The sequence below is a fragment of the Chionomys nivalis genome, chromosome 17 (genome assembly GCF_950005125.1).
Source record: "Chionomys nivalis chromosome 17, mChiNiv1.1, whole genome shotgun sequence".
In the NCBI taxonomy this organism is placed as follows: Eukaryota; Metazoa; Chordata; class Mammalia; order Rodentia; family Cricetidae; genus Chionomys; species Chionomys nivalis.
In genome coordinates this window covers 39,708,424-39,733,605 of record NC_080102.1, presented here as the reverse complement: position 1 = coordinate 39,733,605, position 25,182 = coordinate 39,708,424, and the positions used below count along the sequence as shown (strand labels likewise).

Genomic DNA, 25,182 nt, shown 5'->3' with positions numbered 1-25,182 from the left:
TGGAGACCTGAGGAGAGGCAGAAGGTGTGACAACTAGCATCCAGGCCTAGCCACTGGGTCTCTGAAGTTACCCTGGGAGGGTCCTGGAGCAAACCAGGAGGAAACCACCATCCTGAGCCTATGAATGACCAGAGCACAGTTGTCTCTGTCTCTCCACTCCTGACTGTGACCCAGGCCGGTGTCCTGACCCCATTCACAGTTCCATTCAGGTCAAGCTGGAGCTGGAGAAAGACCCCTGTCTGTGCTTCAACCTAGAGCGCCATCCTGTGTAACTGGGATTTGCATGGCCAGGAGTCATGGAGAGGAAGAGGAAGCAGACGTCAACAAGTATGGAATCCTCCACGGGCCCTGGTGACACAGATGTGGGCAGAGAAGGGGCAGCAGGTGCAGTCTAGAGGAGATGACCCAGTGCCCATTCGTAGCTGAGGAGCTGCATGTTGTGGACTTGGCTCATCTCCTCTAATTCGGTTCCTGTCTCCCTTCTGCCACACTGGAGGGGCAGCAGAGATCACCTGCCTGGATTCCACTGGGACTTCTGAGTCTTTGATCTTCACAGCTCTGGATCCCCAGCAAGGACAGGGACTGCACCTTCACTAACACTAGGGAGTGATAAGTTGGCATGTGCCGTGTTCCCGGCACTGCCCAGTGCACAAGTGCCATTTGTTGTTAGGCTTACGGTCATCATATTTCCTCACGGTCACCCATCCTAACCACAGGCCTCTGGGATTAGGAGGACACTGCCTACATATCCCCATGTGGAGGAGTGTTGGGAGAGAGATGGACCCTCCAAGAAGCAAAGAGTGAGAAAAGACAGAGGCCACCATGTGTAATGTTTCTGGCCCAAATCAGTGGCCTCTCCAGGATCCTCAGGTCATGCTCAGCTATCTCAGAATGGATCTGAAAAATCTCCAGGTTGTGTGTCTGGCCTTCCTCATCAACTGAGTGACCTCAGATCTGAACTGAAGATTACAGAGGCTCCATCTACCTTCCCCAGCTGCCCCTTACTCACCCACAGAGGCTACAGCCTCCTTCCCACAACTGCGGGGGAGACCCTCCCACTGTCCACACACCTACAGAAGCCATTGACAGTCAGTCCCTAGTGTCTCCACAACTAAGTATCCCATGAGGCTTTGGCAAGGTCTTACTGTCCCCTGAGGCACTGTCCTCAAGCTCTCGAAGCTTCCTGTGTGGCCTTCTGGGTGTTTCACTACGTGTCATGGTGGTACACCTTGAGGCGGGGGTGCCCTGGGCATCTGCATACCATGCTCAGACCAGTGGAACCACTGTGCTCAGCTCTGGGAGGGACTTCACACCTCTGGCCCCTCCTTACACTTGACTAAATAAAACACAGCCACTGGAAGCAGAGGACAAAGAACAGCACTGGCAGTCCTTTACAAGGCAGCAGGTTCCAAGCTGTGGGACTTCTGACCCCAGGTGGCTGTCGTGGGTGCTGGTCCTTGTTCTCTAGGAAGCCCGGGCAGCAGTGGAACAGCCATGGGGCTGCTGACTGGGGACGGCCTGTGGTCTTTGGCTATATTCACAGTCATCTTCATATTACTGGTGGATCTGATGCACCGGCGCCAACGCTGGACTGCCCGCTACCCACCAGGCCCTGTGCCGTTGCCTGTGCTGGGCAACCTGCTGCAGGTGGACTTCAAGAACATGCCATACAGCATGTACAAGGTGAGGGAGTCCACGGTGGATGGGAACAGAGGTTACAGTGCCCACGGCAGTACATAGTGGGGTGGAGACACAGGTTAGACAGGGAGCTGGACCCCCAGAAGGATAAAGGCTTAACAGCTTCCTGGTGGCAGACAATGCCAGATTTGAGGACATTCTGAACTTTCTGGAGGAAAAGGTTTTGGTGGGGAAGCAAAGTACAGGAGGTGAGGCAGGCTGTGACAGCAGAGTTCACGTCTGGTTGGACAGGGTAGCAGTTAGGAAGGTCCCAAGTCCCTTATGATTCTGTCACAGATGAGGTCTCAGTGGTGCCAGATCACAGGCCTAGAGCAGCATGCCTTTCAGGAGACCAAGTTCAAAGAGACGGGCTATGGCTGCTTGAAACTTGCTGCTGTGTGGTCTCTGGCCTCACTGCCCATCTCAAGGAACCAGAGTTTGAAACGCTGAGGGGCCCCAGTTTCCTGGCCCTGGTAAGGTCACAGCTGGGTGACCAAATCTACTGAGTCCTTTGATAAACTTAAAAGATGAGATGCCTCAGCCACACAAGATGCCAAATCTCAAGCTAGGGATGGAGCTCAGTGGAAGAGCATCTGCCCAATGTATGTGAGGACCATGGTTCAATAATAGCAACACACACACATACACACAAACAAACACACATGCACACACGCTTGTGCGTACACCTGGTTCTAGCATCTTCAGGGGACTGCCACTTCCTGAGTGCTCTGCCCCTCTGCTGCAGCTTCGACAGCGCTATGGTGACATCTTCAGCCTGCAGATGGCCTGGAAGCCCACGGTCGTGATCAATGGACTGAAAGCGGTGCAGGAAGCGCTGGTGACCTGTGGAGAGCACACCTCTGACCGCCCTCCAATGCCCATCTTTGAACATATGGGCGCTGGCCCCAAAGCTAAAGGCAAAATGCTGTGTGGGGGCAGAGAGGAAACCAAGAAGGCATGGGTAACCGTGAGCAGAGAAGGACAGGACACAGGGAGCAATGCGGTTCAGCGGGTCAACAAAAGGCCACTGATCCATCACAGAGCCCACGTAGCATGCTGGAGTCGGGTGGAGATGGCTTGGGGTTGAAGGTGCAAGGTTATGGTGATACTGCTCCCAAGAAGAGAACAACATAGTCAGGTGTCCTTGCAGGTGTGGCGTTAGCACCTTATGGGCCTGAGTGGCGAGAGCAGCGGCGATTCTCTGTGTCCACCATGCGCAACTTCGGCCTAGGCAAGAAATCCCTGGAGCAGTGGGTGACGGACGAGGCAGGCCACCTCTGTGACGCCTTCGCCGACCAGGCTGGTGGGTGATGGGTGAGGGGTGCAGAGGGGCACAGGGAGACAGGAGCAGCACAGCGATTTGCTGGCCTCTCTACTCCCAGGACAACCCTTCAATCCCCACAATCTCCTGAACAAAGCTGCATGCAATGTGATCTCGTCCCTCATTTACGCCCGTCGCTTTGAGTATGGAGACACACACTTCACCAATATGCTAAAAACATTGGACGACAATATGGGAGAGAACACTGGCTTGATTCCTGAGGTAGGAGGCTCAGGGCAGCCTGCAGAGCCACTGCTATGCTGTCCTTCCTCCCAGAGGAAGCTGTGTGTGAAGGCCGTGAGAGATGCCTTCTGGAGTCAGCTGCAGGAGGAAAGACCTGAACCTGGACACACCTCAGACAACAGACAGGGAGGATGGATCAAACTCAGGGTTTCTTGAAAGGGAGAGAACCTGTGCCCTCTGTCTACATAAAAGCCACACAAGCCTGTGGTTTCCAGGATAGACTATTCCTTTGCTACCCCGGGTTGCAAGAGTCTAAAGGTTGGAACAGAGGAGGAGACAGGTGATGAGTGGGGGAAAACAGGCCCTGGGTCCATTGTGGAAAAAGCTGGGAACTGAAGTTGGCTGAGACCAACATTGAACCGAAGTAGCCACGAGCCAGACAGATGGTCCGTGGGTAACGGAGCTCACCAAGCAAGCATGGTGCTTGAGTTCCATTCCTGGAGCCATGTAGTAAGGAGAGAACTGACTCTGGAAGTGTTCCCCTGACCTCAACATCATTGTCATGGCAACAGTACTCCTCACATCATGCATATACAAACACTGAAATCGTAATCATTATATTAGAAATCTTATTTACTTGACACACTAAACTTAAAACCAGCAGGAACACCATGCACTTTGCACGGCTGTTACAGGTTATGAACACGTTTCCAATTCTCCTGCGCATCCCGGGGTTGTTTGACAAAGTCTTCGCTGGGCAAAAGATCTTCATGGACATGGTGGATGACATAGTGGCTGAGCACAGGAGGACCTGGGACCCTGCCCAACCACCCCGAGACCTGACTGATGCCTTCCTGGCTGAGGTGGAGAAGGTGAGAAACTATGGGATGTGGTGTTCCATGAACTGTGAGGTCAACCCCCAACTATGGCCTCCTGAAGACAATGGGAGGGAATTGTGGGGCTTCTTCCTCTCTACTCTGTCTGAGTCTACTGTCTCTCTCTGGCCCAGGCCAAGGGAAACCCTGAGAGCAGCTTCAATGATGCAAATCTGCGTTTGGTTGTCTTTGACCTGTTTGGTGCTGGGATGGTAACAACTACAATCACACTGTCCTGGGCCCTGCTGCTCATGATCCTGCACCCGGATGTGCAGCGTAAGGCTGGCTGGGGCTGGGAGGGAAGAAGAAGGATGGCAGAGGTGCACGCCTTAAGCTTACTTAGGACCCTTGTGGTTCTCCAACAAGGGATGATAGCCATCTTTCTCCCATGGACTCCATGGGGGGGGGGGCTTCTTAACTGAGGGAATGTTGTCCCCTCCCCCAGGCCGCGTCCAACAGGAGATTGATGAAGTCATAGGGCAGGCGCGGCGTCCAGAGATGGCAGACCAGGCCCGCATGCCCTACACCAATGCTGTCATTCATGAGGTGCAGAGATTTGCAGACATCGTCCCAATGAATTTACCACATATGACATCCCATGACGTTGAAGTGCAGGGCTTCCTCATCCCCAAGGTAGGCATGGCTGTTCCTACCATAGCATGGCCACTAGCAAACAAGGGTAGTAAAGACCAAGACAGCCACATTCTGGATTTGCCCATGGTGATGGGACCAACCTGCAGCCATTGCCCATGATTCTGCAGGGGAGTTGGGCATCCAATGAAATAAACCACAGGGGATTTGGGAAGCACTGCACACAGGGACAGGTCTTGGTTAGGGACACCTTTTTTTTTTCAGTGGTGCAGGTGCGAAGACGCTCTAGGAAAGGAATTCATAGAGCACAGCAAGAAGCTGTGCATGTGACCATGTAACCAGGGTACTGGCAACCCCAACCCAGTCAATGTTCACACCATGTTCCTCCTGGCAGGGGACGACCCTCCTCATCAACCTGTCCTCAGTGCTGAAGGATGAGACTATCTGGGAGAAGCCCCTCCGCTTCCATCCTGAGCACTTCCTGGATGCCCAGGGCCGCTTTGTGAAACATGAGGCCTTCATGCCATTCTCAGCAGGTCCTGTGGGATGCCTGTCTCCACGTCTCTTCCCAGGGTGCCTTGGAGGGTGAAGCATCTATCAGGCCCCAGACTGACTGAGCCCCTTTCCCACCTACAGGCCGCCGAGCTTGCCTGGGGGAGCCCCTGGCCCGCATGGAGCTCTTCCTCTTCTTCACCTGCCTCCTGCAGCGCTTTAGCTTCTCGGTGCCCAGTGGACAGCCCCGACCCAGCGACCATGGCATCTTCACATTGCCAGTTTTCCCCGCCCCCTACGAGCTCTGTGCAGTTGTGCGCTAGCAAGGACAGCAGCTCCATCCTTCTCCCCAGCTTGTGCTGATTGATGTCCAATAAACCTGGTCTGTGGCTGCCACTCAGATTCCTGATCCAACCCCATCCTTGTCTCCACTGTGTCCCAAGACAACAGGCTACAATCAGTCTTTCCCCTCTGTCCCAGACCTCATCTTTGAACAACTTTAATGTTGTGAGAAAAAAGTTTACTGAGGCAAGAGCTGTGGCACAGGCCTGCAGTATAGCATAAGGGAGGCCGAGATAAGAAGATTGCAAGTTCAAGACCAGCCTAGGCTGTATGGCCTGAAATATCTAACAGGATCTTTTCTCAAAATAAATAAATAAATAAATAAATAAATAAATAAATAAATAAATAAAGGTAGCAGGAGGAGGAGGTCTGGAGGTAATGAAGACATGAAGGAGGGAACGAGAGGGACAAAATAGGAAGAGAGGTTGTTCTGCTGGTGTCCAGTGATTGACCCTAGATCACACTTAAAGACCCGCCCATCCTCTGCGTGGTTGGTGACAAACCGCAGACAGAAGTCAGAACTCTGTGGTTCCTGTGAGGAAGTGTGAATGACGTGTTGTGGGATTCAGCACAACTCTTGTTTGGGGACAGATGATGGTGCAGATCCCCAGGATCCTAAAGTGTCACACATGGTTAGGGGGTCTCTCACTGCTACAGAAGCTGCTGTCCTCCCAGCTCAGCTTGCTGCAGTGAAGGAATGCAGGAGAAAACCTGCCATAGCCAAAGGTGACCGGTCAGAATCAAGGAAGATGTGGAGGACGCTGCTGTCCTGTCTCAGCCCATCTCTCCAGGCCGGAGAGAGTGTTCCCAGAACGGACACGGGACAGATAAAATGGGAACTCACCTAGTGCAATGCTACAGCCTGCAGAATCTGTGACAGAGAATGGCAAGTTTGGGGCTAGCCTGGGCTATAAAACAAGGTTTAGGACTGTCAGAGTACATAATGACAATACCCTGTCTCACGTACACATAGCTAGGAGAGAGAAAAGAGAAAAAATACTCAATAAGAAAGAAGGGAGCCGGGCGGTGGTGGCGCACGCCTTTAATCCCAGCACTTGGGAGGCAGAGGCAGGCGGATCTCTGTGAGTTCGAGACCAGTCTGGTCTACAAGAGCTAGTTCAAGGACAGGCTCCAAAACCACAGAGAAACTCTGTCTCGAAAAACCAAAAAAAAAAAAAAAAAAAAAAAAGAAAGAAGAGAAACCCACTCCTGCCCAGACCACCGAAGAAGCAGGATGTAATCTGCCCCACTTAAAAAAGCTTGCCAACAGCCGGGCGATGGTGGCGCACGCCTTTAATTCCAGCACTCGGGAGGCAGAGGCAGGCGGATCTCTGTGAGTTCGAGACCAGCCTGGTCTACAAGAGCTAGTTCCAGGACAGGCTCCAAAGCCACAGAGAAACCCTGTCTCGAAAAACAAAAAACAAAACAAAAAAACAAACAAAAAGCTTGCCAACAACATTTGCAACTTTGGATATTGATGGTGTAAGAAAAAATATCTTTGCACTACCAGGGAATCCTGTATCAGCTGTGGTCACCTGCAAGCTCTTTGTTGTACCTGCACTGAGAAAGATGCAGGGTATCTTGAATCCTCGGCCAACCACCATCAAAGCCAGGTTGTCATGTGACGTAAAACTGGACCCGCGCCCAGAGTACCACCGGTGTATACTGACTTGGCACCACCAAGAACCACTGCCCTGGGCCCAGAGCACAGGTAATCAGATGAGCAGTCGTAGGATGAGCATGCGCAGTGCCAATGGATCATTGATGCTACCTCCAAAGACAGAGCAGTGGGTGGAACTCCACAAGGGCGAGTAGGTGGATGTCATGGTCATTGGACGGCTATGATGGTCACCAACAGGAGAAAGCTTTGATGCATGTCCACATATCATTGACTGTATCCTGTAATATGCAACGGCACAGCTAGTTTTTCTGATCTGGATAAAAGTTGATCTGTATAGTCAACATCTTGAACTATATTTCAGATGAACTTAAATACCTTTTAAAGAAAAAACACACCTAAGAATAAATCTTAACAGACAATTCTATTCTGATTATATCAAAGCAAAGTTTTCCTTTCTTGCAAATTGCTTTGTGTGTTCAATGCTCGGTCTGATAGCGATAGCTTTTAGTAGACAGCGGTAGGTGCCTGCTTAACTTGTGTTTTCCTCGTCTTTAAATACAACTACTTATGCTCTTAATCAAGACTGTCTGCTTATTTATACTAGTGTAGGCAACACTGGGGTTTCCCTTCTTAGTATGCTTCATAACTGCTTTACAGAGAGCTTCTGCTTGTTCTTTATCATGTATCTCGTGTTTATGTGCCCAAAGAGGAGTGACGGCGCGGAGGCCCCGCCCTGCCGCGAGAACCGTCCCTGCTGAGCACCAGGGGGCGCTCTCACCCGAGCAGCCTCTGGCACCGCACTCGCAGGCGGTAACTGGATACTTTTTATTTGAACAAACCGGGGCGGCGGGGGGGGGGGGGGGGGGGGGGGGGGGATGCTTCCTTAAGTGCTGACAGCCTTTTTAACCAACACATTTAAAATTGTACAGAACACAAAATAAAATCAAAGACTGATCTTGTACAGATATTAGTGTTACCAGCATTCATGTGGAAATCAAGAGCAAAACCGAATAATGTTAAACAACTCTGTACCATAACATTTTCTGTAATGATACTGAAACTTAATGAATAAAAAAAAATCCTTGATCATTATTTAAAAAGAAAGAAAGAAAGAAAGAAAGGAAAGAAAGAAAAAGAGCAAGATGGAAGGAAAGAAAAGAAAATGTTGAGGTTCAGGAGTGACAAGTGACCCTTTGCCAATCATCAAGACATGTGAGCAGTGACTGAGATGGTGACACACTGCAGGTAGAGGTCAGGCCTCCATGGGTCTCAGGGACAGGTGTAATAAGCCTGAAAGGAAGCAGCACTAGTCGTGTCTGGAGACCAGGGTGCATTGGTGCAGAGATCCTGAGGCACATGAGCGCCTGGAAAGGCTCCCAGAGCTGGGCGGCTGCTGTCCTCACAGTTATGGCTGCAGAGAAAGGACAGAGAAGAAAAGCAGCAGCAGGTAAAGGGACAGCAGAGCTCAGGAGCTGATCACACGACCAGCTGTCAGTCAGGTGTGTCGGGGGGGGAGGTGGACTCCCAGCCACCAATGTGACTCAGGTCGAGGGCATTGCTCACAGGGAAGATCACCAAGTCTCACTGCTAAGGGATTTGGGGGTCCCATAGACATAAGGATGGCTTGGGGTATACTCACACGGCATTGCTGACCTTAGTCTTCACACAATCCAAGTCAGACTCAGGCAATCCGAGGCCTCCTTCCTAAACCCCATTGCTGATACAAATGGTGCCCCAGCTATGTGGAGACACAGCTATCAACATGTCCCACGTCTCAGACATTGCCTCCCCACAGGCTCATGGGTCTCAGTCACTTGTACTGGAATGTGCAGGACAGAAATGCCCAAGCTAAGGTCACTCTACTGCCCTGGCCACACTCCAATGCACACAAATCCAAGGTTTTTTTCTGAGCATCTTTCTGGTTTTATGTCAGTTAGACATCACTATATTTATCAGCCTTACCATTTTGTTTCTCATGGTGCTGGGAATTGATCCCTAGGACTTATGCATGCTCTGCCAGCATGCTCCAGCGCTCCATGCCTCACGGTGTATGAGTGTGGGTTCATATGCTCATTATATAGGCATGTGTTTATGGTGTAGGTACATTTGTGTATAGGCTTCTGTGTAGTGTGTAAACATATGTGGGGGGTGTAGGTTCGTGTGTGCTGGCATATGAGATGGTTGTGTATGCATGTATATCTGCATGTGTCTGTGTGCACACGTATCTCTGTGTGAGTATGTTCCTATGTGTGTGGGCCTATGTCGATGAATGCATATATATATATATATATATATATATATATATATATATATATATATCTGTGTGGGCATGTATCTGTGTTCATGTAGCTCTGTGCGTGCATGGGTCTGCAGGTGTGTGTGCAGGTGTTTGTGTAAACATGTATATCTATGGGATCATGTGTCTATCGGCATGTGTCTCTCTGTGTGTGAGCATTTATCTCTGTGTGTATGTACCTCTGTGTGTGTGAATGCATGTGTCACTGAGTGTGTACACGTGTGTCTGTGTGTGTTCATGTATTGTTTGTGTACGTCTCAGTGTTTGTATGCGTGTTAGTATATGTAAATGTGTCTGTGTGAGTATGTGCATATGTGTGTGTATGCATAACTATGATTATGTGTTTTTGTGTATTGTGTGTCCACATGTGTACATACTGTGTGTTCATGTGTGCACAGTTGTGGATTGTGCATATCTGTCTGTGGTTATGTCTCTATATGTGTACATATCTGTGGTGGGGTGCATTGCTTTCATATTGATGCTTCTGCCTGTGCATCTGTATGTGAACACTACAGGTCAATGTCAAGTGTCTTCCAATGTCCCCTTCAATATTTTTATTTTATGTTCATTAGGGTTTTGCCTGCATGTTTATCATGTGAGAGTGTCAGATTTTGGGGGTTACTCAGTTGTGAGCTGCCATGTGGGTGCTGGAAATTGAACCTGTTTCTCTGGAAGAACAATTAGTATTCCTAAATGCTGAGCTATCTCTCCATCTCCCACATTATTATTATTATTACTATTATAAGAACCTGGAGCTCGTCCATTCAGCCAGAGTAGCCGGCCAGTGATTTCCCAGGATGGACCAGTTCCTGCCACAATAGCAGTGGATACTGTCATGCATCACCAAGCCCAGGCCTGCATAGGTACTAGGATCTGAACTCAGATCTTTCTGCCTCCACAGCAAACTCTTTAACCCCGGAACCATCTCCCAAGCTGCCTCCCGTCAGGTCTCGTGCATGTGGTCTCAGAAGCAGAAAACGTGAAGCACATGGTATTTCTCTTTCATTTAACTTAGGTTGCTTCTGTCCTTGGAGTTTTTCTTTTCTTTGTTTCTCTGTGTTTTGGATCCACTATGCTGACTTCCAGAAGTGTTCTACCACCTGACATTCCCATGAAGACAACAAGGAGGGCCAGTCTCAGCAGCCCAAACCTACTGTAACCTCCAGATGTTCCAGCATTTCTAGCTTCTGGGGTCCCCAGTCCTTCCTGAAATGCCTCTGGTAGGGGAAGGGCACAGGCCTGTGGGCTGAACCATCTCTCAGTAGACCAGAAAGGAACAGCCAATGTAGCAGTGGCAGAAAGGAAGTACCTAAACGGTTGAAGGATCCCTCTTTCCTTTGCCTGGCCATATCCTGTCACCTTCCTTATCCCTGTATGCTAAGGGAAGCCATCCTGTGCCTGGCCCAGTGAAGCTAAAATCCTAATAAGTAGAGATGATATCTTTGACCCCCTGGCCTCAAACATGCGATAAACAAATGCTTTACCACTGAGCTACATCCATGACTCAGCAGTAGCTCTGGTTTTCTGCTTGTTTTGTTTCGTTGTTTTTTTTTCCTTTCTATTTTTAGAAGAAATTGGTTTGCTTTGTTTGGTTTGGCTGTTGCTTGTTTTTGTTTTCTATTCTTTAAACTGTTTTAAGACAATGTTTTATGTTGGTCAATCTTTCCTTGCCCACCTCCTCTCAAAACCTCCTGTCCTCTGCACCACCCAAAAGTTCCTTGATTTTAGCATCAGTGTTAACTGTCATAAATCCCCCTCTACTTACCGTCTCTGAAAACAGGCTAGAGTCCTCCAGGAAGAGAAAGCATCAGTTGTTAAAATGAGCCCGTCAGACTGCCTGTGAGCAAGTCTACAGTGCACGTTCTTGATTGACCAGTGATGTGGGAGGGCCCAGCTCACCGTGGTGATGCCAGCCCTGGGCAGGTGGTCCTGAGTGATACAAAAAAATGACACTGACGAGCCAGGAAGCAGCACTCACTCCTCCATGGTTCCTGCATCAGTTCCTGCCTCCAGGTTCCTGTCCTGACTTTACTAGGCTCCACTCAATTTCCACAACCTCTGCGGTCTCAGTCTGACAAAACTATAGTTCTCTTGTACCTTTTACAACACTACCCACAAATATTTTCTTTAGTGTTAAGTGTGCGGCAGGTTCTACAGAATCCTCCACAGTAGCAGCTCTCACTGGTTTACTATATGTCTGTCCTAATGTGAACCTTGTGTGGTCCATCACACATCCCCACATGTCCATCAGCCTTGTGTGGTCCAGCACACATCCCTACAAATCTGTCAGCCTTGTGTGAGCCAGCACATCACTTACCTATTTCTTCACCACAATAGGAAATCACAATATCAGAGCCCCAGGAACACTGTGTTTAGGAACCTCTCACTAACGCTCCGTCTGTTCAGTGTCCCCAATGTCTCAAAATGTTCTCCTCGGCTAACATGAGTACTTTTAAAGCAAAGACCATGAATGCACAGCTGCCTCATTGCTGTGGATCCTTGGGATCAAGGCCCTCCATTCTTAAAACTGACTCTTTGCTTTTCCGAGCCATTTCCCTCTGGGACCTAACTGATATTCTTCTGCAGTATGTGATTCCCTATTCCTTTCAGTTTTGTCTTTTATCAGTTTTCTCATGTTTACCTTCTCATTTAAATCAAAATATTTATAAACTCTACATGTCTTTACATATAAACTGTATGCCATTGACAGCATTGGTTCTGTGGTTTGAGATTCCATAGGTAACATCCTATCATAATTGCCCAAGTTCCCACTGTGGCCTCAAACCATGAAGGGTGAAGTAACTATCCTTAAACAAAGGCTTCACCAACCCCAAACAACTCCAGGCCTTCCTTTACCCAAATGAACTTTCCCAAGGGTCACGGTGACCCCAATGAGTCACATCACTCTTCCCAAGCTGACTGCCTTTGCACTTCCCACCAGGCCTAGGGAAAGAAAGCACAGAGCTAGGAATGGCTCTAGGTGGCGCTGTTGGTCTTCACTCCAGTGAACCCAGGCAGTTGAAGCCAGCAAAGGGAAGGGCACACAGGTCAGTCCAGGACAGACATGTCCAGGTTCTATTTGTCCTCTTCCGGTGGAGTCCAAGGGACAATGATTAATCATCCGTTGAGAGGTATATATAGAATTGCAAATTTGGGAACACCCTGAACCCTGATGACCAAGGACTCCATTGCAGTTTACTGTTGCAGACACAGCACACCTGTGCAGCTGACATGGATTCCAAGACCCCAGGTCCCTGGAAGTCACACTGCTCTTACAGGACACAAGTGTTCATGTGGCTGAGGGGCCATGGACTGAGGATGAAGGGAAGCAAACAGTGCTAGCAGGCAGATGTTACCAGAGCATCCAGGTCATATCCCATGAGCTGGTGACAGACCAGGAACCTGTACAACATACAGTGTGTGACACCCCTCACCTGCTCGGTGCACTTACCTCTCAGGGCCTCACTCAGCCTGAAGTAGGAAGATCAGACCCAGTCAGCACCATGGCTTCTCTTTCACGTCATCATACGTGACACACAGAAGAGAGGTGGAGACCTGAGGAGAGGCAGAAGGTGTGACAACTTGCATCCAGGCCTAGCCACTGGGTCTCAGAAGTCATCCTGGAAGGGTCCTGGAGCAAACCAGGCAGAAGCCACCAGCCTGCGCCTATGAGTGACCAGAGCACAGTTGTCTCTGTCTCTTCACTCCTGACCACAACCCAGGCTGGTGTCCTGACCCCATTCACAGCTCCATTCAGGCCAATTTGAAGCAGGAGAAATGTCTGTGTCTGTCCTCCAAACTTATGTTCTCTGAACCAAGTGTTCAGTGGAGCCTCAGTGATCTAGATCCATTCTGAGACAATGTCCTCAGGCCCCCAGAGCTCTGCCTGTGTGGCATATCACACACTGATTTTGCTATTCCTTGTGATCCTGCACCATGAGGCAGGGTCCACTGATCCTCTGCCCACGGTGCTCACAGTGCCAAACCCTACATAACCACTGTGTTCAGCTCCCCGAGGAGAAGCTGAAGCTACTCCCATGGATAATATCTATCGAGAGAAGAGAGAGCATGAACCTCTGAGGCTGACTTGCCCTGGACTTGCCCGACGTCTTGTTATATAACCTGACTGAACAATAAACACACCTACTTGGCTCAAGGCAGAGAACAAAGTGCAGCTTTCTCCCCTTCATAAGGGACCAGGTGCCCAGTCTGTCTTCAGAGTGTCTTTTCTGATCCTAGGTGTCTGGATCAGGCATTCCCCAACCAGCCTGGGAAGCAGGGGCAGCCATGGCACTGCTGACTGGAGATAGCCTGTGGTCTGTGGTCCTGTTCACGGCCATCTTCCTGCTCCTGCTGGACCTGATGCACCGACGCAAGTTCTGGACTTCCCGCTACCCTCCAGGTCCTGTGCCCCTACCTGGGCTGGGCAACCTCCTGCATGTGGATTTTGAGAACATGTCGTATAGCTTGCACAAGGTGAGAGAGATGGCGGTGGAGGGCAGTAGAGGTCATGGTGCCCCCAGCAGTACGCGGTGGTGCAGAAGCAACAGGATAGACAGAAAGATGGCCACTGAGAGGAAGAAGGCTTAGTGGTTGCCCTGTGGCAGTTGCTTCTGGGTCTGAGGATACTGTGGACTTTCTAAGAGCAGAGGTTCAATATGGAAAAGGCCATGGAGGCAGGCGTGGAGTGTGATTGGACAGGATAGAGGTCAGGGAGGCCCCAGGTCCCTTGTGATCCCTTCAGCGGGCTAGGTCTCAGGGACAGAGGGGAGGAGTCAAGTTCCCAGTGTAGCCTGTCAGTCTGGAAAGCAAAGTAAGGAGTGAGGCTGTGTCTGCTATAATCTCTTGCTGCTGTGAGGTCTCAGGCCTTGCTGCCCATCGCAGGAACCTGAAATTTTTTCATGTGTAGTGGGGTATGAAGGATATTTCTCTGGCAAAGTGACCTCTGAATAAGCACTACTATAAGAACTTTGTGATTTAGAAGAAAGAATTGTGCAATCACAAGGTATCATACCTCAGGCTAGAGATGTAGGTCAGTGTTAGAACATTTGACCAGCACAGGGCAGGATCAAGGTTCTATAATGTGTAACATGCAAATGAACACACGTTTGCACACATACACACATACACACAGAGATACATGTGCTGTGCATGGATCTTCCAGTCTGCTAGGGATCTCCATCTTCTAAGCATTCTGTCCCTCTACTGCAGCTTCGACAGCGCTATGGTGACGTGTTCAGCCTGCAGATGGCCTGGAAGCCCGTGGTCGTGATCAATGGACTGAAGGCAGTGCGGGAAGTGCTGGTGACCTGTGGCGAGGACACTTCTGACCGCCCTCCAATGCCCATCTATGATCACATGGGCTATGGGCCCAAAGCAAAAGGCAAAGAGCTATAGTGGGGACAGGGCAGAGAGAATAGGGCTTGAGGAGCAGTGACCAGAAGATGAACAGGGCCTAATAGAGGAGATGTGTTCAGATAATGGAAGGAAAATCACTGCATGGAGGGTGGAGCCTCCAAAGTTGCACGTGCTGATTGTGATAGCAAAGTGCTGGGGCGCTGATGGCTCAGACTGACCACAGGGAAATGTTGGGAGCAGGGCAGACAGCACAGCCACGTATCCTTGGTTACACACAGATGTCCCTGCAGGTGTGGTGTTAGCTCCTTATGGACCTGAATGGCGAGAACAGCGGCGATTTGCTTTGTCCACCATGCGAGACTTTGGCTTGGGCAAGAAATCCCTGGAGCAGTGGGTGACGGAGGAGGCTGGACACCTCTGTGACGCCTTCACCAAGGAGGCTGGTGGGTGATGGGAATATGGTAGCCATATGGGCAGGCACTTATGAGCAATGTCATGACTTGTTTGCATCTCTGCTCCTAGGACAACCCTTTAATCCCATCACCCTCCTGAACAAAGGTACATGCAATGTGATTTCATCCCTCATTTATGCCCAGCGCTTCGAGTATGAAGACCCTTTCTTCAGTAGGCTGCTCAAAACATTACAGGAAAGTTTGGGAGAGGACACTGGCTTCATTGCAGAGGTATGAGGCTCAGGAGAGTGTGCATTTATGCTGTAAATCCTATCTGAATGAATATTCATTCAGGGGCAATAGGTCGACAGCCTTGTGGGATAGTCAAATGCAGGAAGAAAGACTTTGACCTTGGCAAATCTCATATAACAGGAAGGGAGGAAGGTCAGGAACTCTGGAAAGGGGTCAAGGCCCTGCCCCCTGTCTACCTGGAAACCACACAAGAGTGTTAGGTTTGTAGAGTAAAATAGGCATTTGTTCACCTTGGCCTTAAGACAACCTTAAGGAGCTGAGGACGAAGCAGGTGATGTCTGGGGACAAACAGACCCTGAGTCCTTTATGGGAGAGGCAGGGAACTAAAAAGAAAAAATAAGAAAGGAAGGAAGGAAAAAAGGAAGAAAAGAGAAAAGGAAAGAAAAAGGAAAAAAGAGGCCTGGAACTAGTCTGGTTCAGGCGAACACTGAGCAGAAGAAGTAGCATCCAGGATCAAGAGAGATGACCTGTGGGTGAGGAACTTCCCAAGGAAGCCCGGAGTTCTGAGCTGGATCCTGGGACTCACATGGGAGACAGACCCTACTCTACAAATTGTTCTCTGACTCCAAACAGGAGTCTTTGTGCGCATGTACGTGTGAGAGTGCACATGCAGGCACACACACACACACTAATGATTCTTAATTAGGATAAAAACAGTAGGCCTGCTTTTTCCACAGGTGCTGAACGCAGTCCCGGCGCTCCTTCACATCCCTGGGCTGCCAGGTAAAGCCTTCCCCAAGGTGACAGAGTTCATGAACTCAATGGATAAGTTGTTAATTGAGCACAAGAAAACCTGGGACCCTGCCCAGCCACCCTGTGAGGAGCCACCCCTGCATACTCCATTACAAGATGGCGCCTGCATTCGGCAGCACCAACTGAAATTTCCATCCCTTGTTCTCTGCCTCTCCCGTGGCGTCATATGGGCTGACAAGCTGCAACCAGTCAGAGCGTGACACGTCGGAGGCGAGGACTATTAACCTATAAAAGGATTGGGCTTTGGTCCTCTGGGGTCTCCGCTCTGTAAGCTTATGCTCTCCCTCTCAAGACGCATTAAAGCTTTCTGCAGAAGGATCCTGTGTGTGCCGCGTCATTCTTGCTGGCGAGACGGTTGCGCGGGACAACTGGTGCCGAAATCCCGGGAACCTCAACATCGTCAGCACCATCGGAGATCCCTTGGATTCAAGGAGGATTCAGAACTGCAGGTGGATACGCTCAGAGAGGTATGTCCTTTCTGGATTTTGGCTTGGACCTCTCGCTGCCTTAGGAAGATAGTGTTGAAGCCATAGTGATTGTCCTGGGAGTGCTACTATGCTCTGCTTTCACCGTTATGATTGTTAGGTGCGTTAAGTCCGACGTAGATAAGCGGCAGCACTCTGTTGCGTGCCTCAGTCTCTTGTAGATAAAAGAGCCGTACGCGGAGTTTACTTTCATTTTCTTCACACTTGTAAGACGGACGTAGATAAGCCGCGGGTGTCTGCTTGTTATCATGGGCTCCTCTCAGTCTATCGTTACAGCGCTAGAAACGGTGTTAAAGCAACGAGACATAAAAGTTGCCAATCGGACACTTAAAAATTTTGTCAAAGAAATTGATCGGGTGGCTCCCTGGTATGTTTGCTCCGGGTCCTTGACTCTTGCCTCATGGAATAAATTAGGTAAAGATCTTGATAAAAAACTGGCAGAAGGGGAATTGAGACAGGGGACAAGGGCCATTTGGAAACTTATTAAGAACTGTTTAGAGGATGAAGCCTGTCGGGCTGTTGTAGCGGAGGGACGAAATGTCCTTGAAGAAGTCCAGGATAGCATGTCAGAAACTGAGCGTAGTGAGAGGTTGGGCGCGCGCAAGAAAAAACCAGTCCCAATTAAGGAAAATGGCCCCCCCGGTGCGTCTAATGACAAGGGGGTGTATGCATCGGACCCTAGAGGTCCCTTGCCTGTTGTAAGAAAGAAAGGAAGTACTAGTCTATACCCTTTACAAGAGCTTGAAGCTTTAATTGCCGATAGCTCCGATGATTCTAAAAGTTCAGAAGAAGAAGACTTAGACCCTGAGGAAGAAGCTGAACTAGAGGAGGAAGAAGCCAGATATGAGGAGGAGAGGTATCATCCTGATGATCACTTGCGGAGTAAGAGAGAGCCCCGAAAGCGGCAGCCTTATGCAGCCTCCCCGCAGGTAGTCCCTTCAGCGCCCCCTCCTTATGAAATGCGCCGGAAGTCCTTCTCCTTCCTCCCGGAGAAAGTAAAAAGAAAACTACACCTTGCTTATCCTGTTTTTGAAGGCGCAGAGGGAGGACGGGTGCATGCACCCATAGAGTATAATCAACTTAAAGAATTGGCAGAGTCGGTCAGAAAATATGGAGTAACAGCCAACTTTACTCTAGCACAATTGGACAGGCTGGCCATGGCCGCCATGACCCCAGCTGACTGGCAGACGGTGGCGAAAGCATCGCTTGTCAGCATGGGCCAATATTTGGAATGGAAAGCTCTCTGGCATGAAGCTGCACAGGAGCAAGCCAGGGCCAATGCTATGGCTCTGACTCCAGAACAGCAACAATGGACGTTCGACCTCCTGACAGGTCAAGGGCGTTTTGCAGCTAATCAAACAGATTATCACTGGGGTGCATATCGGCAAATTGCTGATATGGCCATTAGGGCCTGGAAGGCACTCTCCAAAAAGGGGGAAGTGAATAATCAGCTCACTAAGATTATTCAAGGGACCCAGGAGCCTTTTTCAGATTTTGTGGCGCGAATGACAGAGGCAGCAGGGCGCATCTTTGGTGATCCTGAAACAGCCGCGCCTCTTACTGAACAGCTTATCTTTGAGAACGCCACTCAGGAATGTCGCGCGGCCATAGCCCCAAGAAAGAATAAAGGACTACAAGATTGGCTCAGGATTTGTAGAGAACTTGGTGGTCCCCTTACTAATGTAGGATTGGCTGCTGCCATTTTACAGTCTCAAAAGCGCCCCCTTAAAGGGCCTGACAAAAGAGTTTGCTTTAAATGTGGAAAGCCGGGGCATTTTAAAAAGGACTGTAGAGCATCAGAAAGAGAAAGGGCTCCACCTACACTCTGTACCCGCTGTGGTAAGGGCTACCACAAAGCTGAGCTATGTCGCTCAGTAAGGGATATAAAGGGCAGAGTTCTCCCTCCTATGGAGACATTTGTGAATAAGAATCCAAAAAACGGGGCAGTGGGCCCTCGATCCCAGGGCCCACAAAAATATGGGAACAGGTTTATCAAGGCAACAGACGAGGCTCCCCCGGAAACGGAACAAGAGTGGACTTGTGCGCCTCCTCCGACTTCTTACTAATGCCCCAGATGGGGGTGCAGCCTGTCCCTGTTCAGATGCCTACACCATTGCCACAAGGGAGCGTAGGTCTCCTTTTAGGCCGAGGATCGCTCACCCTGCAGGGACTAATTGTCCATCCTGGTATAATTGATAATCAACATGTCCCTGAGATTCAAGTATTATGTTCCAGTCCTAATGGGGTTTTTTCTATTAGTAAAGGAGATAGAATAGCTCAGCTGCTGCTCCTCCCAGGTGATGCTCATCAGAAAACAGAAGACAGACAGATGGGATCCTCAGGCCAGGATTCAGCTTACTTAGTTGTTAGCCTCCAGGATAGGCCAAAGTTGTCCCTCTGGGTTAATGGTAAGCGTTTTGAAGGCATTTTGGACACCGGAGCGGACAAAAGCATAATTTCCTCCCATTGGTGGCCCAAATCTTGGCCAACTACTGAAGCGTCACATTCTTTACAAGGACTGGGATATAATGCTCACCCAACTATCAGCTCCTCGGTCCTTATTTGGAGGACCATGGAAGGACAGGAGGGACGGTTCACCCCATATGTACTAGCCTTGCCTGTTAACTTATGGGGACGGGATGTTATGCAAGCCATGGGACTTACTTTATCTAATGAATATTCACCACAAGCAATCAATATTATGAGAAAGATAGGGTACGAGGTGGGAAAAGGACTAGGGCGCCTAGGACAAGGGCGGACAGAACCTGTGGCGCCTGACCCCAACCAAGGAAGACAGGGCCTGGGTTTTTCCTAGGCGCCACTGGGGCAGCACAACCCATACCATGGAAAACAGAGACCCCGGTGTGGGTTCCCCAGTGGCCACTGACCTCTGAAAAATTGAAGGCGGTAACCAGCCTTATTTCTGAACAGCTAGCCTTGGGACACATTGAACCATCAACCTCCCCTTGGAATACCCCGATTTTTGTCATCAAAAAGAAGTCAGGAAAATGGCGCTTGCTACATGATCTAAGAGCCATTAATGAACAAATGCACCCCCTAGGGGCTGTGCAGCGGGGGCTCCCGGTGCTTTCCACCTTGCCCAAAGATTGGAACTTAATTATATTAGACATCAAAGATTGTTTTTTCTCCATCCCTTTGTATCCTCCTGATAGACCACGTTTTGCATTTACTGTCCCCTCCATTAATCATATGGAACCTGATAAGAGATTCCAATGGAAGGTATTGCCCCAGGGCATGGCAAATAGTCCGACTATGTGTCAATTGTATGTACAAGAGGCCCTAAGGCCAATAAGAGAACAATTTCCAATGCTAATAGTTATTCACTATATGGATGATGTGCTTATATGTCATAAAGATCAAAAACTTCTTCAAGAAGCCTATCCTTTATTACTTAAGACCTTACAGTTTTGGGGCCTCCAAATTGCTACCGAAAAGGTCCAAGTTGCTAATTCTGGGCATTTTTTAGGTTCCTTAATTTTTCCAGATAAGATTCTTCCACAAAAACTTAAAATTTACAGAAATGATTTATGTACTTTAAATGATTTTCAAAGGCTGTTAGGAGATATTAATTGGCTTCGCCCATTTTTAAAGATTCCCTCTGCTGACCTAAAGCCCTTATTTGATATTTTAGAGGGAGATGCCCACATTACCTCCCCCAGATCTTTAACCCCTGCAGCCGAAGCTGCCCTCCTTTTAGTGGAAAGGGCCATTGAAGGGGCACAATTATGCCGTATAGATTCATCCCAACCCTTTTCCCTATGCGTGTTCAAAACAAGGAAGTTGCCCACTGCAGTGCTTTGGCAAAATGGGCCGCTTTTATGGGTCCATCCACATGCTTCCCCTCATAAAATAATTGATTGGTACCCTGCAGCCATAGCTCAAATTGCCCTTAAAGGCTTGAAGGCAGCTGTTGGCCATTTTGGCAAGCACCCCATTTCCATTATAGTTCCTTATAATTCCCACCAAGTACAAACATTGGCTGCCACTTCTGATGATTGGGCCATTTTGGTCACCACCTTTTTAGGAAAGATTGATAATCATTATCCTAAACATCCTTTGATACGATTTGCTGCGGAACACCCTATAGTTTTTCCCCGAGTGACTTCACCCACCCCATTGAAGGATGGGCTGGTGGTGTATACAGATGGTTCAAAGGGCGGTCTTGGAGCCTACGTTGTAGGCTCCAGGGTGTTTTCACGATCCTATACAGAGACCTCCCCTCAAATAGTGGAGTGCCTGGTGGTGTTGGAAGTTTTTCAAAAATTTTTGGGCCCTCTCAATATTGTTTCTGATTCCTTTTATGTAGTCAATGCTGTTAACTTGCTTGAAACTGCCGGGATTATAAAATCCACAAGCAAAGTGGCACTTCTTTTTCAAAAATTACAGGATTGTCTACTGCATAGGAAAGCTCCTTTTTTTATCACTCACATTAGGGCCCATTCGAGCCTCCCTGGACCAATGAGCCTTGGCAATGATTTGGCAGACAAAGCCACGCGACTGGCTGCAGCCGCATTTGCTTCACCCTTACAAGCTGCCAAGGCTTTTCATAATAACTTCCACGTCACCTCTGAGACTTTACGCAGGCGCTTCTCTTTAACCAGAAAAGAAGCCCGTGATATTGTTACCCAATGTCACAATTGCTGTCAGTTTCTTCCTATTCGTCATACAGGTATCAACCCCAGAGGAATTTTACCACTACAGGTGTGGCAAATGGATGTTACTCATGTCCCCTCATTTGGAAAGTTACAATACGTTCATGTGTCAATAGACACCTGTTCTGGTGTTCTCCATGCAACGCCACTTACAGGGGAAAAAACTTGCCATGTTATTCAACATTGCCTCGAGGCATGGAGTGCCTGGGGAAAGCCCAGATGCCTCAAGACTGATAATGGACCTGCTTATACTTCTCAAAAATTTAAACAATTTTGTGCACAGATGCAAGTCACACATGTTACAGGCTTGCCTTACAACCCTCAGGGACAAGGTATTATTGAGCGCGCACATCGTACGCTTAAATCTTATCTCATAAAACAAAAAGGGGGAATTGTACAGGACTTACCCCCAGTACCGAGGGTTGCTATTGCTGTAGCACTTTTTACTGTGAATTTTTTAAATTCGGATGAAAATGATCAAACCGCAGCACAGAGACATTGCTCGGACCCACAGCGGCCTAAGGAATTAGTAAAATGGAAAGATGTGCTGACTAATGAATGGAAAGGCCCGGATCCTATTTTAATAAGATCCAGGGGAGCTGTTTGTGTTTTTCCACAGGATGAAGAAAATCCCTTTTGGGTCCCTGAGAGACTCACCAGAACTGTCTTGGAGCAGGAAAATGAAACCGACCAGCAACATAAAGAAAAAGAACAGGGCGCTTCTTGTGATGCTGTTGATGATTAAGATTCTGGTAATTCAAGGGGAGCCACGTTGGGGAATAATGTCGACATTCCCATTGCCAATGCCGGTAATGTATAATGCACAAGTTTTCCCCCGATTTTTTGACACTAATAAAGAACTGGGACTTGCCTTTCTGCCCAAAGATGAACAAATTCAAGAACTTAAAGAAAACAGGACTATCTCCCTTAAAGGGAGCCTTTGCTTCCTGGTGAAAGAACAAAATAATAGTGATTCCTGTAACCAATCCTCAGCCTGGCTAAAAGAGGCTAGATGGGAATCTAACAGTAATATTGTAATCAATGCTACAGTCATCTATGGCAGATGGCACAATTGGGCTACGAACAAAAGCTCCCTGGCCTATGTGTTACTTCCATTCAGTATGAAAATTTTACCAGAGCAGCTAATTTGTCTATAAGTCTTTTGCAGTTCATTTTGCAGAACTGGACCGTTGAATTTGAACAGACGCTTCGCGAGTTGAGAGCCGCCATTGTCTAGATCAACTCTACCCGCCTTGATCTGTCCTTCATGGAGGGGCTGTCTTCCTAGATTTCCTCGACTGTTTCTTATTTCAAAGGATGGGTGGGGGTGGGGTTGTTTGGTGTGATTGTTTGCTGCAGAATGGTGTTTCTCCTCTGGCTGGTTTGCAGGCTCAGAACCCAAAACAAAAGAGACAAGGTGGTGATTGCACAGGCTCTTGTCGCCCTAGAACAGGGGGCCCCCCCTGACATCTGGCTAACTATGCTCAAGCAATAGGCTATTCGCTGGACAGCTCTTGCACACCCGGAACTTAGGTTCATTGCACAGGGTAGAGTGTCTGGCCTTTCATCCCAAGAGGGGTGTTGAGCGAAGCGCATCGCACAGAGAGTTGCTGCTATAACACCCTCTCTGAGAGACATGTTGTACTGCATAAGGGTTGCCTGCCTTAATCTCCCTTTCCCAGAAAAACGGCAGAGGACAGGTCGAGAGCATCTCGGGTCTCGATAAACCTAGGGATGACTTTCGTACAAGTCCTGTATGTTTGCTTGTGGGAAGTATGACCACTGTCTCTACCCTCAATAATCTGGGAAGCCTATTTGCCTTAATATATTAGAAAGGGGGAGATGTGAGGAGCCACCCCTGCATACTCCATTACAAGATGGCGCCTGCATTCGGCAGCACCAACTGAAATTTCCATCCCTTGTTCTCTGCCTCTCCCGTGGCGTCATATGGGCTGACAAGCTGCAACCAGTCAGAGCGTGACACGTCGGAGGCGAGGACTATTAACCTATAAAAGGATTGGGCTTTGGTCCTCTGGGGTCTCCGCTCTGTAAGCTTATGCTCTCCCTCTCAAGACGCATTAAAGCTTTCTGCAGAAGGATCCTGTGTGTGCCGCGTCATTCTTGCTGGCGAGACGGTTGCGCGGGACACCACCCCGAGACCTGACAGATGCCTTCCTGGCTAAGATGGAGAAGGTGAGAACAGCAGTAAAGATGGGGACAGGGCTGAAGTGTTCTGTGAGTTGTGATGCCAGGCAAGTGGGGTTTGTATGTCATCCATGACCCCAACACCTGCGGTCTTGAACACAATGGTGGATCATGTTGGGGTTTACTCCCTGTGTTCCTGAGCCTACCTTCTCTGTCTGCCCAGGCCAAGGGGAATCCTGAGAGCAGCTTCAACGATGGGAATCTGCACATGACGGTGGCTGACCTGTTCTCTGCTGGAATGGTGACCACCTCAACCACACTGTCCTGGGCCCTGCTGCTCATGATCCTACACCCGGATGTGCAGAGTGAGCCTGGCTGAGCCTGTGAGGGAGGGTGAGGGAAGAAAGATAGGAGTATTAGAGAATCTGGGGGCTCCAGCATCACCTTGACCCAGACTCCCACAATTCTGATGGCAGTCTTAAGTCACTTATTCATCCAGTGGTGGTCAAGGAAGAGTCACCAAATGACTGCCTCACTGAGGGGAGGCTGTTCCTCCAGGCCGCGTCCAACAGGAGATTGATGAAGTCATAGGGCAGGTGCGGCGTCCAGAGATGGCAGACCAGGCCCGCATGCCCTACACCAATGCTGTCATTCATGAGGTACAGCGATTTGGAGACATCATTCCAACCAATGTACCACATATGACATCTCGTGACATTGAAGTACAGGGCTTCCTCATCCCCAAGGTAGGCATGGTCACTGTCATCCCAGGGTCACCACTAGACAAAAAAAAAAAAAAAAAAAAAAAAAAAAAAAAAAAAAAGCTATAAAGGCCAAGACCACAACATCCTGGATTTCCACATAGTGAAGGCACCAGCCTGGGTGTGAGTACACTGCAGCCATTGCTCAGGACTCCCCAGGGAAGAGGATGGCTAGTGGAATAAGCCACAGGATTGCAGGGAGCACTGCACACAGGGGCAGCTTCTGATTTGGGTACTTAGGGTGGCTTTCTCATATGGCCTTGAATGGTACCAGAAAATGGTACCAAGGGGATCTGAGTTTGAGGTGCATGAAAGAACCCTGTGTGTGCAGGAAGAGGTTGTGCATGTGACCATCGTAACCAGGGTATTGGCAGACCCATCACAATCCATGTTCACACTGTGTGCCTCCTGCCAGGGGACGACCCTCCTCACCAACCTGTCCTCAGTGCTGAAGGATGAGACTGTCTGGGAGAAGCCCCTCCAATTCCATCCTGAGCACTTCCTGGATGCCCAGGGCCACTTTGTGAAGCATGAGGCCTTCATGCCATTCTCAGCAGGTCCTGTGGGATGCCTGTCTCCATGTCTGTTCCCAGGGTGCCTTGGAGGGCAGAGCATCCATCAGGCCCCAGACTGACAGAGCCCCTCTTCCACCCACAGGCCGCCGAGCTTGCCTGGGGGAGCCCCTGGCCCGCATGGAGCTCTTCCTCTTCTTCACCTGCCTCCTGCAGCGCTTTAGCTTCTCGGTGCCCAGTGGACAGCCCCGACCCAGCGACCATGGCATCTCCTCATTTCCAGTTACCCCAGTCCCCTACGAGCTCTGTGCAGTTGTGCGCTAGCAAGGACAGCAGCTCCATCCTTCTCCCCAGCTTGTGCTGATTGATGTCCAATAAACCTGATCAGTGGCT

At 49.3% G+C, this 25,182-nt stretch overlaps 2 protein-coding genes across 2 annotated transcripts; both read left to right on the top strand.

Moving 5' to 3' along the window:
* The first annotated feature begins 1,387 nt into the window (after window positions 1-1,387).
* LOC130888379 (cytochrome P450 2D3-like) lies at window positions 1,388-5,530 on the top strand. The gene is made up of 9 exons (XM_057791287.1): window positions 1,388-1,683; window positions 2,423-2,594; window positions 2,828-2,980; window positions 3,060-3,220; window positions 3,877-4,053; window positions 4,191-4,332; window positions 4,502-4,689; window positions 5,042-5,183; window positions 5,284-5,530. The coding sequence occupies exons 1-9, from the start codon at window positions 1,495-1,497 to the stop codon at window positions 5,460-5,462; spliced, it is 1,503 nt and encodes a 500-aa protein (XP_057647270.1). The 5' UTR covers window positions 1,388-1,494; the 3' UTR covers window positions 5,463-5,530.
* Window positions 5,531-13,619: 8,089 nt separating this feature from the next.
* On the top strand, window positions 13,620-25,124 carry LOC130888380 (cytochrome P450 2D20-like). The gene is made up of 10 exons (XM_057791288.1): window positions 13,620-13,874; window positions 14,610-14,781; window positions 15,047-15,199; window positions 15,279-15,439; window positions 16,138-16,268; window positions 23,519-23,564; window positions 23,740-23,881; window positions 24,075-24,262; window positions 24,693-24,834; window positions 24,935-25,124. Exons 1-10 carry the CDS (start codon window positions 13,686-13,688, stop codon window positions 25,111-25,113), a joined length of 1,503 nt encoding a protein of 500 aa, XP_057647271.1. The 5' UTR covers window positions 13,620-13,685; the 3' UTR covers window positions 25,114-25,124.
* The last annotated feature ends 58 nt before the right edge of the window (window positions 25,125-25,182 follow it).